The sequence below is a fragment of the Mytilus californianus genome, unplaced genomic scaffold (assembly GCF_021869535.1).
Source record: "Mytilus californianus isolate M0D057914Y unplaced genomic scaffold, xbMytCali1.0.p SCAF_5, whole genome shotgun sequence".
Lineage (NCBI taxonomy): Eukaryota > Metazoa > Mollusca > Bivalvia > Mytilida > Mytilidae > Mytilus > Mytilus californianus.
The window spans coordinates 69,144,144-69,163,145 of NW_026262701.1; the positions used below are offsets into that span (position 1 = coordinate 69,144,144).

Genomic DNA, 19,002 nt, shown 5'->3' on the forward strand with positions numbered 1-19,002 from the left:
ACCACTGTCCCAGGTTAGGGGGAGGGTTGGGATCCCGCTAACATGTCTAACTCCGCCACATTCTGTATGTATGTGCCTGTCCCAAGTCAGAAGCCTGTAATTCATTGGTTGTCGTTTGTTGCTGTGTTACTTACTTGTTTTTCGTTGATTTTTTTGTACATTAATTAGGCCATTTGTTTTCTTGTTTAAATTGTTTTACATTTGTAATTTCGGGGTCTTTTATAGCTGACTTTGCGGTATGGGCTTTGCTCATTGTTGAAGGCCGTACGGTGACCTATAGCTGTTAATTTCTGTGTCATTTGGTCTCTTGTGGAGATTTGTCTCATTGGCAATCATACCACATCTTCTTTTTTATATTATGAAGCACAATTTGGACAACCAAGCAACAAACAAATAAGTTATTATTAAACTTGTATATGATGGAATGCTAGAATAGTTTACATGCCAGTAGTTTGTGTAAAATTTTAACTATCAACAATAAATTGTATACTTAAATGTACAATACCTTGATATTAGCAATTCAGAAATTAGAACATGAAGAAGGAATTTAGAAATAACATAAGAGAATTGAAAACTACACATGAAATTTAAAACTAAACATGAAAACCACCGGAGATGTTTGCATTTCGACGGGAGATGAACATTATCTATACCTAAGAAACAAATTTTAACTATTCTAACGTCATCGGACACTTACTTCCTTTAAACCGAGTTTTACTGTGCGTATTGCTGTGTGTTTGTTTATTCCGCATTAGCTAGAAGTAAAGGGGAGGGTTAAGATATCATAAAACATGTTTAACCCACTGCATTTATGCGCCTGTCCAAAGTCAGGAACTTCTCAGTAGCTTTTATTTAGTTTGTCTTAGATATAAGAAGATGTGGTATGAGTGCCAATAAGACAACTCTCAATCCAAGTCACAATTTGTAAATTTAAACCATTATAGGTCAAAGTACGGTCTTCAACACGGAGCCTTGGCTCACACCGAATAGCAAGCTATAAAGGGCCTCCAAATTGACAAGTGTAAAACCATTCAAACAAGAAAACCAGCGGTCTAATCTATAAAAAAAAACGAGAAACGAGAAACAATTATGAACCACATCAACAAACGACAACCACTGAACATCAGGTTCCTGACTTAGGACAAGTGCAAACAAATGCAGCGGGTTTGAACGTTTTATCTGGCGCCAACCTCCACCCTAACCTGAGACAGTGGTGTAACAATACGACATAAAAGGACACACTATAAAACATTAATTGAAAAAAGGCTCAACTCATCAAAGTATGAATACTAACAGATTTAAGACAAAAGTTAGACCATGAAAACCAAATTACCAAACAGTTAAGTAGTCTTGTTTGTTTTTAAAATTTTGGTTCATTTGCATGTTTCGGAGTTAAGTGTGGCGTCAATTTCGCTGAAATAGTATACATTATTGTTGTGGGCCAGATGAAGCCCGCCACCGGGTGCTGGATTTTCTAACTGCGTCGAAGACCCATTGGTAGCCTTGGACTGTTTTCTGTTCTTTTGTCGAGTTGTCTCTTTGACACATTCCTCGTTGCTATTCTCAATTCTATTACACATATGTTTGATTTTTGTACAGAAGGTCGGCTGTGCTTGCATTTTGTATTAGAATTTATGTTATGTCTATCACAAATATTGATTGTTTCAACGGTTATGTGTAACACATAATTAGTCTTACCCGGAGTCTGTGTTTGGTTCAATTTGGTTCATTTTGTTTAGAGCTAGGGAGAGAGGCTCACATTGCAAAACATGGAATTTGCCTTTTCTATAAACGTATTTACGTACACAACAGTGAGGTATTCTTACCGAACAGTCATAAATACAACAGAAGTCAAGTTCGCCACCATCTTTGCTTTGATTTAAACAATTAATTTGCATGTTCAAATTTTCAATGTTTTTTTGTTTATTTCTTATACTAAAATATTGCATAATCATCCGGGATGCCCGTGATTAGAACTGACCAAACAAACAAAGCATATAAAATTTGAACATACTTGTAATTAAAACATACTGCCACGTCCGTTTTTGAATTTTCAGGCCTTGGAGTTCGGTATATTTTATATTTTACTTTTTTTTCACTTAATGTCATTGCACAAAGTAAAAGTAATTGATATTTTTAGTAATAAGAACCGAAATCATTTTTTTTTTGTAAAAATAATACCGTTTCATCAGAGGTTTACCAAATTGGAACACCTAACGGTATGTTTGTCTTTTCTTCTTCTCTTGTTTGTAATTGGTATGCCCTTAAACTTATTTGAAATACTATATATTATATAATAATATGTCAACAAGTCTGAATTGAAAACAACGTTCAAACCTATGATTGTGTTGGATAAAAACCGATATTTTTATACGCAATACAAATTTCTTGGTAGAGGGATCTAAATACAGCACAAACAACATTTTCCAAAAGACCAAACAAGTGAAAAAGTATATTTTAATAATATTATAATATGTCTATATATAATATATATATGTCTCTGTGGTCCGGTAGGTTGCACCTATTTCATATTATACATGTAGGAATAATGACTTTTATGTGTGTTTTATTAGTGCTGTTGGGTTTTGTATATACATGTATGTGGTTGTTGTCCACCCCCGGAAAAGGGTGTTCCGTGACTATTTTTTTTATTTAATCCTCAGTCAAACCAATTTTCAAAATGACTCTACCCAAATGCTTATGTCGTAAAATACATTTGAATTTTATTTACCATGTTCAAATATTATCTTGATAAATTTATACTTAGACCTTAATGCAAATTCAAATTTTCAATTTAAGACTTCAGAGTAGATTATTAATTGGTATTTTTCAGACAGGTACTAGAGCAACTACCGACATAATATTCTCTTCCGGTCACCTTGAATTTTGGACAAATTTCGGGATATGTATTCCCTACCTAAGTCCGGTGCTCTTCCAGCAGTTTCACAACTGATAGGGAAAATTACCAGACCGATACTACCTTCAGCTTCACTAGCACCAGAAGTCGTGTCATTAAAACCGTCCCAGCACGATAAGAAATCTACATATTCGTTACATAAGTTGGCACCGAAATCAGCAGTCAGCATTTCAAATAACTGGTGTAGTATGTAATTTGATCGTTACACAAAACAAACTGATATTTGTGTCTCATTATATCCAATTAATTGTTTAGTTATAGAAATTGATGCACTCCCAAAACATTTCATCTACACGCTGATTATGCAAGGTTTGTCCTCAATGATTGGAAGTTCATAATTTACCCTAACTCGAAACAGAAGAAATTAATCACAACCTGGGAGCAAATATTATCCACTATGAATGGAAATATTCTTTACTTATTTGCAAACTGTCTGATACACTTAATTGATGAATAGCTTCAGAAACATGGTCAATCTGTCTATGTTTCGTATTGTGACCCGATTCCGTAAAATAAGTAGACATGCTTGTAAGTTCGTGACATTTGTCTTGGTCGGTGGTTTTTGCACATGTGCAACTATATAGGTCAGGCCTATTGTATTATGTATATGAATATTACGGAATAAATTTGAGATCAAATAACAAATGAGTATCTCGAAAAAAAAGAGAAATGGGATATACTAACTTTTTTATTCTCTATTCAAAAATTATTCCAATTTTTACACGTGACTTTCAATGGTCAATTGCAAAATCCAGCATTAAACACTTTAAACACTTTAAGATAACTATAACGATGTCATTAATGCATCAAAGTATTTTTTCATTCAATTTGCATTCAATGGCATTGGATTCATAAATTACTTTTACGAGCCAATATTCAGCAGGTTTTGTTTTATCAAAATATATCAAATCATTTTCTGATCATAAAAAATACACTCATATACAGACTTCAAAAAATAATACTCTTGCCCTTCAAAAAAGGGAAAAAGAATGCCACATAACCTAAAAATAGATGATGACTCATTGTTGAGATGTCAATAACATTGCTGAAAGGATTTTCCCAAGAATTCAAAGAAATTCTAGGAGAGGAATAAAACAGTAATAGTGGAAATAGACGTTTACACAAGTAATATGCAAGAACATACTCAAATTCCCTTTTTCAAGCTGATATTAGTGAAAATGCAATGAAAAATATCCGGTTAAGTATTTTTGAAGTAGCACCTTGCAGATGATAAATACTTTTGCATGACGTCACGAAAAAAAATTGGAAATCCCCAAATGTCCCGAACTTGCAAGCATAACAAACTTGCAATCATCGATGATACAGTTTATTACTGGCCCCCGGAATTATATATAGAGACCCCTAACCAAAATAATTCAGCCCTTAAAACAACAAACAGGTTATTGTCTGTAAGTTCATAAGTTTTTAAAATGATAACAAATCAAAACAATATTAATAGAATATTGATAAAACTTTAAACAGAAAGCCAACTGATTATTGTTTATTGTGCATTCTTACTGCTTAAAGGGGCATTAGCTATCAAATTCATCCTCACCGATTTGACTCAAATTCTCATATTTGATTTATAACATACTAAAACGTATATCCAAATTACAAAAAGTCTAAAATAAACAATTAACAATGCATGGACTCGATAATATGTATCAACGTTTCGTGTGTTTTTTGTCTAGAAGTCATATAATTAACAATAATATAACCTGATATAAACATAAATATAAATATGAACAGATAGCGTCCACATGCAATTGTATTTTTCTAGGTCTTTGATTTCATATTGTAGGTTAAAATGTATGTTTATCATCATTTTTACATGTGTAAGAAAGATTTTTTTGTGGATCGAATCAGTCAACCAAATGATTCATCCTTGTTTCATTTTCAGTGTTGACATTCTGTTCCTTTTAATAACTGAATACTTGCGTAACCCATCTCCATCTAAGGGGTTAAATTGAAGGTCACATGAATCATTGTGAATACGGATTGCAAGTGAATAATTCATCAGCGATATTTCTTAGCTTATTTTGACAAAAATGAACCAAATTGGCTGCTAAAAGTGAATTAGTATTTCACTATATCACTTTCATTGATGATTGAACAAAAAAAAAAATCATAATTTAATTTTTTTTATATGTCGTAGCTAATGCCCCTTTAATAACATGTGCTGAGTTTTAAACAATGTACGAAATGAACCTCTGAAATTGTAAGTTTTGCATTAACATATTTATATAAAAAAAAAAAAAAAAACTATTCTCAAATAAAAGAAAAGAAAACAGTAAAAATAATATAAGGTGCCAATTGAATTATCAAATGCCGAAATGATTTTAAATAGGTTCGGATTTGACTAAGTGCCGATTTGACAAGGTGCTGATTTGGCTTGTACCAGAGGGAAAATCAATATAAAGAAAATTCTTTACTAATGAACCCAAAGTCTCTCAATTTAAATTTTCTGATTTAAGCGTTTGCGCTGAAATCCATTCCAGGTTTTCTTTTCTTCCACCAATTTTCTATTTGATTACATCAAAAGGAGCATATGCCACAATTTTGTATATCTGATTACCAATCTGTAAATACGAGGCAGGTGTTTCCTGTTAAAGAGGTTGAATATTAACGTTTTTTTTTCTCATAAAAACAAGTCTTTGATGCTGATTTAACATTCAATTTTATAAGATGAGAATCAAATTCAAAATGAGTTTCCGAGATAAATCTGACATTTCTATCTTCTCCGATTTCATGTAGAATGAATAATTATAAACAAACAGTGTAGACCAAGTTTCTTTGTTTACATAGATAATGACGTTACAAATAAAATGCATAATAACAACGAATTCGCAGCTTACTTTTCAACATGCCAAAATTATGCAAGAAATTCTTTAAACCTGGTTATTTTAGTGTTCAGGACTCAATTATGAAGACAGTGACATATGGTTTTTCCACTTTATTTTTCTGGTTTCTGTATATGATTTAAAATGTCATTGCACAAAGTAAAAAAAATAATTTCCTTAGTAATATGAATCGAAATGATTTTATTAATTTAATTTTGAAAAATATTAAGTGATAAAAAACTGTTTTTACATGGTTAGCTAACAGACTTGGTCCTCTTTCACAGGTAACACCTGCCTCATATTAGATTAAAACAAACTTAAGTGTTTCCTGCCTACTTATTATCCTTAATTTTCATGCCTACAACAACACATTTTATGGACATTTTTTTCATTAAGCACTGTTTTTAAGTCCAAACATTTTTGTTTAAGCACTGTTAAATGTAAAATAGGGAGATGTGGTATGATCATCACAGAGACAACTATCCAAACAGAGTTCAAATGACTTGGATTTAAGGTCACCATACAACCTTCAACAGTGAAGAAAACCCAAACTATGATACTGACTACTGTATAGATATGAAAGGCTTCTAAATGTTTGGCAAAAAATATTCATGATTGACTAATTGTTCATATTCTGGCTGAGTACACAAAATGTAGTTTTTATACAAGAAACAATGCAGTGAATTTGTCAATAAATATATTTTAGTTGCTTTCAAGTGCAGTGAAATGATATAATTTTATTTGTGGGATTGGAAGTACAGCTCAAAAGAGAGGAAGAATGTTGGATTCTAAAGTGTGACTAAATGATTGTACTTTATTTTTTCAGGACCCCAACAAGTAAGATATTCCCATACAGATATAAATTTTCCAGACTACTCGTCATATAAAAGATCACCTTCTAAAGATGTAAACATATCTCAAGTACAAACAGAACCACAAAGGAAACTCTTTTCCTATTTGATGGTTGGAGGTGAGTACTGTGAAGTAACACAACCTTTAGCTCAGGTTCATATTGAACTATTTACATGTGTGTTCAAATATGTTTGCCATTTTTTAAAGGGGCACTAGCTGTCAAATTCATGTTCACCGATTTGACTCAAATTCTCATATTTGATTTATTACATTGTAAAACATTAATCCAAACTATAAAAAGTCTAAAATTAACAATATTACGGGCATTGGCTCGATAATATGTAGCTTCGATTCGTTGTATTTTAGTCTAGACACCATCTAATTAACTGTTGAGTTGACCCCGAAGACCTCCGATTGCCATATAAGCAATTTAAACATAAATAAAGATATAAATAGATAGCAGACTCGTGCTTTTGGATTTTTCTAGGTCTGTTTAATTTCATATTATAGATTAAAAATATATGTTAATCAGCGTTTTGACCTGTATAAGAATGATTTTTTGTGATGATTTACCTTTGTTTCACTTTCAATATTGACATTCTTTTCCTTTAAATAATTGAACACGCACAATGCATGCGGTATCCATCTCTAGCCAAGGGGTTAAAATGAAGTTCACATGAATACGGATTCAATGAGGTCGAATTATTCACTTGCAAGTGAATAATTCATCCTCAAAATTTCTTAGCTTATTTTGACAAAATTGAACCATACTGGCTGCTAAAAGCGATATATTATTTCACTATTTCACTTTATAAATGATTGAACAAAAAAAATCGTATTGTATATTTTTTATATATCTCGTAGCTAGTGCCCCTTTAAAGTCACAATTTTCTGTAAAATATTGCATCACAATACACCTGTTTCACATTTAACTGCGCATGTCTAATCTAATTAGCCAAACTATGAAATCACGCGATAATTACCGAGAGTTCATCAACTGGGGGCTAACAGTTGATAAGCAGTGACCATGCAGATTTGGAAAAAACATTCATCTGATTAAGTGTTTGCGTTTACATGTCCAAGCAACATGAGCATCATTTGAATCAAAATATAAAAAATTATATTGGCGAGACAACTTTATTAACAATGACACAATAAAAGATTTAAAACGGACTACTGCTGTGTTGTTGGTTGCAGTAATATACGATCTGATATGCCGCCTGGCTTTAATTGTACCTTTAATTGTCACGAATTCACGCTGAGGTCAATCACTTAACGGGAAGAATAAATTAGATAAATAAGCGGGGCTCACTTCATATACATAGCATTAGGTCATAAATTAATTAACACCTTAGCCATGTGGAATCCTTGTTTTACCTTGTACAGTCTCACCAGGTGACAATTGATAAAAATGTACCCTTTTCTATAGATAGAAAGATAGATAGTTTATTAACGTCTCACCATTAATATACACAATACAATATTTACATATATCATAAAAACATAAATAGATATTAATGCCATTCTTAAAAGAATTATGAGAGACAAAAAGTAAAATTTCATCAAACAATAAAGGACTTTATAAAATTATGTACTTATTAAAATTTCTAAAACAAATTACGAAAACTTTATAGTCTAAACATTATCGATATAAAAAACCTCTCCTTCTGTCTAAAATAGATTTGCAGGTTTTGGCACATTTGTAAATAACATTAACGTTTTGGCATCCCAACACAAAAGACATACAGTTACTGCAAAAGGGCAACCATTTGATTAGTTTATTCAACTTTTGTACACAATTTATTTCCTTCATTTTGTGTTGCAGATTATTCTTTTCCATCCTGCCTTGGTCATAATTATTATTAATTAACTCCTTCTAGAATATTAGTTTTCTAAAATCACCCCGCCCCCCTCAAAATCAAATGGCCATCCCCCTAATACAGATGTTTAAAATCTTAACCCTGGTACCTAATCTACACTGAGATATCATGGCCAGTACGGTTAATGCCACTGGGAATATTTTAATAATTTAGTGGAGGGTCATTCGGAAGTTTGATCTTATTTTATGTCAAAGCGTGTTAAATACAAGATATTTAATTACTTTTAATGGCATGGAAACTGATAAAGTTGAAAATATGTAGAACATTACTCTGGCCGCTCGCACTGATCTCTGCATAGACAAGGTCGATTGTGAACATAGCTTAGAAATTAAAATGGCATTGAATAGATATAAGAAGATGTGGTACAAAAATGTTTGAGTGCCAATGAGACAACTCTCCATCCAAGTCACAATTTGTAAAAGTAAACCATTATAGGTCAAATTACGGTCTTCAACACGGAACCAAAAAACAAATGCAATTGAATGCATTGTATTATAGTGTGATGATTGAAAATTGAAGATAAATCGATATTTCTGATACGTTTTTATACGACCACGACCGCAAAATTATTGGTATGACGTTGGCGTCGTCGGAAGACACATTGGTTTTCGCACTCTAACTTTAGTTTAAGTGAATGGATCTCTATGAAACTTTACCATAAGGTTCAATACCACATTAGGAAGGTTGGGATTGATTTTGGGGGTTATGGTACCAACAGTTAAGGAATTAGGGGCCAAAAAGGGGCCAAAAATAAGCATTTTTGTAACTTCCAGACATAACTTGTGTGTTAGTGTATGGATCTCTCTGACATTGTACCAAAAGGTTCCATATCACAAAAGGAATGCTGGGATTGATTTTGGGGGTAATTGCCTCAAAATATTAGGAATTAGGGACCAAAAAAGGGGCAAAAAACAAGCATTTTTCTAGTTTCATGACAATAACTTGTGTGTAAGTGTATGGATCTTTCTGAAATTGTACTACAAGGTTCCATATCACAAAGGGAAATCTGGAATTGAGTTTGGGGGTAATTGCTCAAAACATTGAGGAATAAGGGGCCAAAAAGGGGTAAAAAATAAGTATTTTTCTAGTTTCCAGACAATAACTTGTGTTCAAGTGTATGGATCTCTCTGAAATTGTACCACACGGTTCCCTATCACACAGGGAATGCTGGGATTGATTTAGGGGTAATTGTCTCAAAATTTTAGGAATTACTATTTAGGGGCAAAAAAAGGGGCAAAAAACAAGCATTTTTCTAGTTTCATGACAATAACTTGTGTGTTAGTGTTTGGATATTTCTGAAATTGTACTACAAGGTTCCATGTCATAAAGGAAAAACTGGAATTGAGTTTGGGGGTAATTGCCCTAAACGTTTAGGAATTTGGGGCCAAAAAGGGGCCTAAAAACAAGCATTTTTCTAGTTTCCAGACAATAACTTGTGTTCAAGTGTATGGATCTCTCTGAAATTGTACTGCAAGGTACCATACCACAAAGGGAAGGCTGGGATTGAGTTTGGGGGTGATGAATCATAAGGGGGTTCAAAAAATTTAGGGGAGGGATTTTTTTTTTCTTTAAAATTTTCCATTTTATAAATGGGTTATTTCTGATTTATATATAAAAGCAAATAATAATGATATGGTTTGAATAGGTAAATTAAAAAATTTTAAGTTCTTAGACCACATTCATTCTGTGTCAGAAACCTATGCTGTGTCAAATATTTAATCACAATCCAAATTCAGTGCTGTATCAAGCTTGAATGTTGTGTCCATACTTGCCCCAACTGTTCAGGGTTCGACCTCTGCGGTCGTATCAAGCTGCGCCCAGCGGAGCATTTTATTTAAAACTGCCTTTTATCACACTTCATTATCATGACCGTTTAAAACATCACTGATGCAGAAATATTTGAAACAAATGTACATACAAATAAGAAGATGTGGTATGAGTGCCAATGAGACAACTCTCAATCCAAGTCACAATGTATAAAAAGTTAACAATTATAGGTCAAAGTACGGTCTTCAACATGGAGCCAGGACCCTGTCTACTACATAATATCTATTACAGTTAACAGGAAAGTGTTCTATTTTATGTTGTATGGGGATTGCCATGTATGCTAAACAGGATAAAATGCATAGTGACTCATTTTTTTCTGTTGTTATTCTGAAAGCATTTTATAAGAGCTATCTTCTCACATTTTATTTTGAAATTCTATCATTCATTTTATCTTTAGATATTCATATAATGATACCTTAAAGATTTTCTCAGTATAATCTATACAAAATGTTTCATGTTTTCACAGCCTGTAGCTTGAAACAAACTCGGTGAACTATCATTGTGTTTTTCATATTTTTAACATATCACAATATATACTACATCTTTGGCAAAGGATATAAGGAAAAATTCTATCAATTTTCATTTATACTTCCATACTACCAGTAGTGGAAATTTCAATTATTTAGTAGTGCCAGTTTCTTTTTTCATGAAAAATCAAACTGACATACAGGCTATGTACATAGCGCAGTAAGCAAAAGAAAGCAATTACAAGATTTATACTTTTAAAACTCATAAACACAACTGTTATGAACTCTTTACAGCAACAGGATGACTTATTTTCTGGTATGAATTGTTTTGTGTCGTGACCTTTTAGAGCTTACTATTCAGTATAGATTCTCTCATTGTCGAGGGCTGTATGCTGACATATGATTGCTTTCATCTGTCATTTGGCGCTGGTGGATAGTTGTCTCGTTTGCAATCATACCACATTTTTTTATTTTAAATTTATGTTATTTTCTGTATAAACGGTCAAACTATTTATTCTGAATATATAAAATAAACGATTATTAATATATCGTAAAATTTTTAAAATAATTTCCAGCATACACCACAAGAGAGAGATGTGTATAATCGGTTGATTAATTATTGTGTTGCTAAATATCAGAGTCAATTTGATGTAGCCCCCTGTCACGTATGATATCGTTAATTATCGCTGTATTTAAACGCTAAATACCCAAAAGTATAAATACGTCTATAAATCACTTTTTTACTCTGGGTGTTTTCCCCATATAATACATCTTATATTTACACTAGTTCTTGTTCTTTAATTTTGGATTTGTGAAGAAACAATGTCAAGTAAAATACATGTGTACATCAATTTATACTATTTCATAGATCAAATTTGTATACCCTGCCTATGAAAGAAGGGGGCATTATTTTTTCCTTCTTTCTTTATTAGGTTAAAGTTTTGATTTAAGTTGTAGTGACCACATCTACTTGAAACTTAGTAAACATAAAAATAAGAAGATGTGGTATGATTGCCAATGAGCGTTCATTATGATATGAACTTCCTAAAATGTATCCCAAATTAGGATTGTGATACAGATTTATGGTTTAATTGATCATGGAATTGTGATAGTGTGTTAGTGAGAAGAAGGATATCTTGTCCTATGGGCACATATTCTTATTTGCCTTTTAAACTGTCATGCAAATGTTACTTTTAAGTTGATGTGGGAATTATAAATAGATAGATTGATTAATTGATTGATTGATTTCTTACCATCCAGATATTTCATGCATACTCTGGATGATATAAATAGAAATCTTTGGTTTCTTTGTAATGAGAATACCGGTACACATTATTACTAAACTTTTAGTGGCCTCAGAGTTTTAACTGGCAAACACATGGTGATTTGCTATTCATTGAAATTCTGACTTCCAAGTTTTTTTACTGGCTGTAATTAATATTCAAAATTTCAAACTGATTATACTTATAAGGTTCTTAAAGCATTAATGTAAGTGATAATTTGCCTTCTTTGTATTTTCAGTAATTGCAATCAGCAACAAGTTACATGATTAAAAAAAAAAACAAATTGACAACTAAAACCAATTCTAAAACTTGATATGTAACCTATTACTGTGGAATCGTTATTAATCAAGGGATAATTATTTTCGTGGATTTTGTGGTGAAATGAACCACAAATTTAAATGTTAACAAAGTACAAATTTTCTATAGGCTTTTATGCAAGCTAGGCAAAAACACGAAATCAAATATCCACGAAAATACAATTATTTCTCAACACGAAAAATTGATACCCTAAAAAATAAATGAATCCACAGCATACAACAACATACCAAAGATTAGCTATAAATCTGTAGGCACTGCAAAAAATAAGTCAAACTAAAGCAATGTCTGTTATTTCCTCAAAAGTAGGTTCAGCTGGATGATACACCAACTTGAGATGTACAACTTGATTGGAAAAGTTTGAAATTTAGATTATTGGTATAATTAAAAAAATTTCCATTTATTTCTGTAACTAAGACATTAGAATAGATGAAGGAAAGTAATATTGAGTAAACTGCAATGAGACAACAATCCAGCAACACTTTAAAACCAAGTTGTAGGGGCCTCATTGACCCAGTGGTCTAGGTACATGTAGATCATGACTATTAATGATCACTAGCCTGTCAACACTGAGGTTGTGAGTTTCAAATCTCACCTGTGGCCAGGTGTGTTCAACTATCATAATTGACAAGGATTGAAAATTTTCCTATCTAAGGGTGGTGGTTCTCTCTGAATACTCTGGCTTCCTTTGACAATAAAAACTTGCTGTTGCGAAATAGCAATAATGTGCTAAAAGGGTAAAGAACTCCAACTAAAAATATTAAACCAAGGTGTAATTCAATTGTTTTGAAAAGAGACTACCACCTTTCCATCAAAAGTAGATTTGTGTATTTATTTGACTACAATGTATCTTAAATAAATGGTCAACTATTTCTTTCTTTTTCTCGACACTAATAATTGTATGCATTATTAGTTAACAGTGTATTGATTTTTGAATTTTTTCCAGGTGGTGCACTTGCAGGTACATATGTCGCTAAATCATTTGTACAAGATTTAATGGGAGTAATAGATGTATCAGCTGATATTTTAGCATTAGCCAAGGTTGAGGTAGATCTCGCTGATGTCCCTGTGGGAGAGAATTTAACAGTAAAATGGCGAGGCAAACCAGTATTTATTAGGCATAGAACAGAAGAAGAAATCGAAACTGAAGCAGGTGTTGATTTAGCATCCTTGAGAGATCCCCAACACGACTTGGATAGAACACAAAAGCCAGAGTGGGCTGTTATGTTAGGAGTCTGTACACATTTAGGTAAGAAGTCACTCAAAATAAATCACCACTTCTGTTACTAGCCTCTTGTACTGTGGTACCATAGAGTTATATGTTCTACCACATTGATATAGTTGTTCGTAACCTAGTTCATTTGCATACAAAGAATTTAATTAAAGTAATATTTCTCATTACTTATATTATTATATATTTGGTACTTATCAACTAATAGGTAGAAGAAATATATGTTAATCTTATGTTTCTCTTTGTACATATGCTAACTCGAGTATTCATACAAGTACACCAATGTTATCATTCCAACACACATGTCATGTCACAGAATTAATCGATAAAAAGCAAATAGCAACCAAACAAATTGAAAAAGATCCTCATCTCACAACTGTAAAGTTTCAATTTGAAGACTGGAAAAACAACTTTATGAACATTTTGCAGTGATTCTACATACAGACTTTTAAGCAAAGATGATGTATTTATCTGGAAACTAAACACACCAAAATAATCAAAAATGGACAAATTTTTCAAATGAACACAGATCCAATTTGCAAATGAGAGAAAGTGAAGTAAAGAAAACTACATAGGTCAACAATAAATGTATTGGAAGGATAAGCATCCACAAACAGCAAAATTTGTCATCCAAATTTGAGAGAAATCCCTCTAGGTGAACATTTTAATACTTGCACAAAAGGATTATTCTGTTTTATTATGCTACTTCAAAGAGTGTCTGGGGCATAGTGTTACCATCGTTCTATCCATACCTTTTTTGTGTTCTGCCTGCTGATATTATCTGATATCTGATACATTAGTGTAAATGATGATTAACAGATTCAGATTGCACTGTTGATGTACTTTTTGCACAATTATAACCCATGAACTTAAAATATTTCATGAAGACTGTATCTGTCTGGAGTTTATTTTGTAATGCTTGTTTATCTGAAGTTTTTTTTGTTTGTTACATTCTATAAAACAATGACTTACTGATTGAGTTTGCATTTTATTCAGGTTGACCAACCTTTCACAGAATTACGTCCCTTGAACTCTGAAAACTTCTTGAAAATTGTACCTGTCTAGACTTTTCTTGGACTTTTGTTTGGTACATTAAGGATGACTTACAGATCGACTTTTGTATTTCATTTTGTTGACCTACTTTTTGTAGAATTACAACTGACTTCTTGTGATAAGGCTGCAGAAGGGGGCATTTGTATCGTAATCTAGTTTATTATCCTGTATTATAACAATGGGGAGGTTAAAACTACATAAAATCTTCATGTATAGAAATAAATTTATGCTGAAATTTTAAGCAACACTAGAAGAAAGACAATAATATTTTGTAATGAAAACTACTGGGAACACTGCCAATGTACAGAAATAATGTAATGTCCAAGGTACTAAACTTTGCAGATAAAATGCATGACTGTATACACAATTTTTAAGCAATTTCATTGTTTTATCATTCCTATATATTTTATTATAACCAACCATGCGAGGGATTTATAGCCAGTCAAGGTCATTAAACACACCCATCATCATCATCATCATCATCATATTAACTACCATGTAAATTACTTTTTGTTTATTTTTAAAGGGTGTGTACCTGTTCCTATGGCTGGAGATTATAATGGTTATTTCTGTCCCTGTCACGGATCTCATTATGATTTATCTGGAAGGATAAGGAAAGGTCCAGCTCCATTGAACCTTGACATCCCTGATCATTCGTTTCCAGAAGGAACAATGCTGGTTATTGGTTAACCAATGATTTTAATAGAACAATGATTTTATTTATTTCGGTGAAAATACGTACAATGGTATCAGTGGATGATAGTTTATATGTTAACAGATTGTAATGAAATTTGACAAGTTTTTATTAGCTTTTGATTTTTGTCTTGCCTTTCACGAAAGACCTAGATTTAACATTTCTAACAATACCTTCATATGTCATCCCAACTTTCATGTAGGTTAGCATACATTTTTATGGAGTTCAAATTACACTTATATTATCAATGTGACTTAAACCTTGACTTTAATATCACACTCCAGTAGTCAGGTTAATTTTCTAGATTATTTTTTGTCAGATGGCAGATCTTAGATAGTTTCTGCATAAAGTATAGACACTTGTCTGTTGTTGAAAACAATATGATACCTTTCTGTGTTATTGGTTGTATGTCTCATTAAGGGCTATTCCATTAAAATGTATGTCGGAGGGTAAGAAGGGAAGTTTAATTATTGAATATGGGTTGTGGGTCTTTTTTCAGTATGTGTCTATTACCATTATGCAAAATTATCTAAAAAATGGTTCTTGGTTGTAGGGATATTTTGAAAGTCCCTTCCTACCCTCCCACATACATTTTAATGGAAATACCCTAACTTATTCCCAACATCTTCTTTCATTCATAACATAAGTCAACAATATTTGGCATGTTGATTTTTTTTAGCAAGTATATGCCCATATGATTTGTATCATATAGTCTTGACCTCATTCCATTTGTCAGGTTAAATTCCAGGATTAATATAAAAATAAGAAGATGTAGTATGATTGCTAATGAGACAAATTTTCATTAGAGACCAAATGAAATAGAATTTAACAACTATAGATATACCATTCAACTATGCGCAAAACCTATACTGCATAGTAAGCTATAAAAGGCCCTGAAATGACAAGTGTAAAACAATTCAAACAAGAAAACTAATGGCCTGAACGAACGAAAAACAAATATGATACACAGCAACAAGTCTGTTTCTCTATCCATGAAAGGTTTTTAGTTTAAACATATTTTATTTGCTCAAAGCAAAAAAGGATCAGACACAAGTAAAACATACTTATAAAGTCTTCTCCACAATACAATATATATAACAATGCAAATTGAAAGGTTAACAGTATTTGGTTTAAAAATTTGTTGTAAAAAGTATATGGGTAACTGAACATGATAAGGTTGTCTTAAGTTTTCTTGTATTTAATAATTATTTTCCATATCTAGTTATAAGAGTATAAATCTCTTATACTGGGATGTTAAAAACATGGATCTATACATTTGATAAACATATGTAAAGTTATTTGACAAGTAATAATGAGGTCTACATTCAAAAGACTGTAAATAGATTTCTGAGAAAATAGTAGATAAGCAATTAGTTGTGTGCATTTTTTTTAACAATAGAGGGTTAAAGTTAGTTATTTTTTTACTCTGTAAAAAAAATGTCGCATTGATTGCTGTTTGTCCAGAGGAAGTGCCATCTTTTCCTCAAAGCTGTCATTTTCTTAATATCTTTTAGACGTCCAAAGAAGGAGTTTTAATATTAATTACTTGTCCCTTCAATAAAAGAAATTTTAAAGTTCTTCAATTATTTCTAAATTATATTTAATTTAAAAATGAAAATTGGGATAAAAGCTGAACAATATGCTGCAAAAAATATTATGATGCACCAAAAATTATCATTTAAAGCTACATTTTGATAAATTTATGATAAAAATTAGCTGTCTTGCATGTAAATATTTATGAATCTCATCAGCAATCTTATAGCAGAATCAAAATATCGTGTTCAAGCAAAAGGAGTCTGCTCATAGGTGGAGAAAAATTACAAAATGGCTGAAAGTATAATGTATTGTAGATATATCCCATTCATCATGAAAAGAACAACAATATGGCAGTTTAGTGTGAATGTTACCCTGGGGGGGGGGGGGGGGGGCACTTCCTATATACAAGGTGATAGGATGTGCAGCTGGAATAGGTCACATTTTCGAGCTTGAAAATATGCGAATAGGTGGGGAAAACTATCAGAAATATATGATAAGGTCAATAAAGTTTCCATTACTTGTGATATGGAAAGCCCTGTCATTTTTTTCACATCCGAAAGTCTCGCCGTAAGTAAACATTACATAAGGAATCTTAGTCTCAAATATTCCACATTTCAACGCACTACACGAAACCCAACCAATATGGGGAAAGGGTACATTTTTACCTACGCAATATATGAAAAGGGCATACATTTTTAAGATTAAATTATATGAAAAGGGTGGGGTAACAGAACCCCAGCAGCACCCCCAATGGTATACATTATGTATAGTGAGCTATAAAAGGCATGAGGAATAGGTCAACTATACGTGTTATATGTAAGGGGGTAGGGTCAATGTTACAAGGTACCTATATTAACACATGGATCAGTTGTAATTTGTAAAGCTGGCCAGACATTTCAGTGTTTGCAGTCTTATTTTCTGCCGTTACTGAATTATAAGGTCATGGGCAAAGTACCAGAGTGAAACTTAGAACCATAAGGCAGCTGTTGTGGATTATCTAGCTATTCTACCTTCTGAAATATAAAGGTTTTTCCAAACAGTTAATGTCAATGCCTCTGCCAGATTAGCATCACTAGGTGTCAAGTTTTTGAGTCATTTGATACCGACCCAACAAAAACTATTTACTGAACATTGAAATAAAGGTTACACTATCCTAAGGACCTATATTTTAATTTGTTACAAATTAATAAGTTGCTTTTTGAATAATATCTTTTGACTTGTCACCACCCCAAACTGAAACATTTTCCACAAAAAAGGACCATTTGCCTTATATTAGGTTGTGCTTTTTAATCTGTTAAGTTTGGTAGTTTATATCTTGAAGTATTGTATGATGGGATACCATTGTAATGTCTCTACTGCTTCACATCATACTACAAAAATGTACATTGAACCTAACCCTTAAAGTTCAGGCCATACCATACTATATATGTATTTTCAATAATTGTTTTGCCTTGATGTACTGGTATTTGTATTAAAGTAAAAAAAGATTCTTTCTATTACAACCTTTAACCAGGAACTGGGTGGAAATTAATCATTTGCACTTCTGTTTTTCCAGGTAGGCATAGATACAATATATTTAAATAAAAATTGGGTCACTGTGACTTATAGATTGGATTGTAAATATCTTAATGTTGTGTGATGAAATTACATTTTAATATCAAATCTTCTTCATATTATACTTTTATAATACTTAAAAAATACAGGAACTGCCAAAAATATTGATTGGTACAACAGAACACATTTACTACACCCCACTCCTAAAAACTGATGAACATACAACACATGGTACAGGCACAAAATTCAGTGGGATTAGACCAATTTTATGTGTGCACAAACCTTCATCTTTGTGGCCATCTACACCATATATTGTAAAAGCAAAACACGATAAAAGAGTCTGAGCATACAGTCCAGCTACTGACAGGATAAAGTTGAAACTTACAATAAAACTTGGCCATGATCACTGATCCATAAAATTAAGGTAAAACCATCTTTTGGAATTATATTTTGGATAGTTTTCAATATCACTAATAAAATCTAGGCTGATATTGCCTCTATTTATGCCTATGATATTTCATGTTAAAACTACTGGTCACAAGAATGCCTTCAA

The 19,002-nt window shown here is 32.1% G+C and overlaps 2 protein-coding genes across 2 annotated transcripts in view; one reads left to right on the forward strand and one right to left on the reverse strand.

Moving 5' to 3' along the window:
• LOC127701296 (beta-catenin-like protein 1) overlaps positions 1–19,002 on the reverse strand; it is a 370,618-nt gene that overhangs the window by 323,381 nt on the left and 28,235 nt on the right. The window lies entirely within an intron of this gene.
• LOC127701346 (cytochrome b-c1 complex subunit Rieske, mitochondrial-like) lies at positions 2,847–15,468 on the forward strand. The gene is made up of 4 exons (XM_052205237.1): positions 2,847–3,103; positions 6,584–6,727; positions 13,328–13,630; positions 15,192–15,468. Exons 1-4 carry the CDS (start codon positions 2,905–2,907, stop codon positions 15,353–15,355), a joined length of 810 nt encoding a protein of 269 aa, XP_052061197.1. The 5' UTR covers positions 2,847–2,904; the 3' UTR covers positions 15,356–15,468.

What these genes read in the sequence shown, in the direction of transcription:
- LOC127701346 (XM_052205237.1), top strand. Translation starts at nt 2,905, where the DNA reads ATGTATTCCCTACCTAAGTCCGGTGCTCTTCCAGCAGTTTCACAACTG. An exon ending in TTCCTATTTGATGGTTGGAG is followed by an intron (nt 6,728 to 13,327) that starts GTGAGTACTGTG and finishes AATTTTTTCCAG; the next exon opens with GTGGTGCACTTGCAGGTACA. An exon ending in AGGAGTCTGTACACATTTAG is followed by an intron (nt 13,631 to 15,191) that starts GTAAGAAGTCAC and finishes TTATTTTTAAAG; the next exon opens with GGTGTGTACCTGTTCCTATG.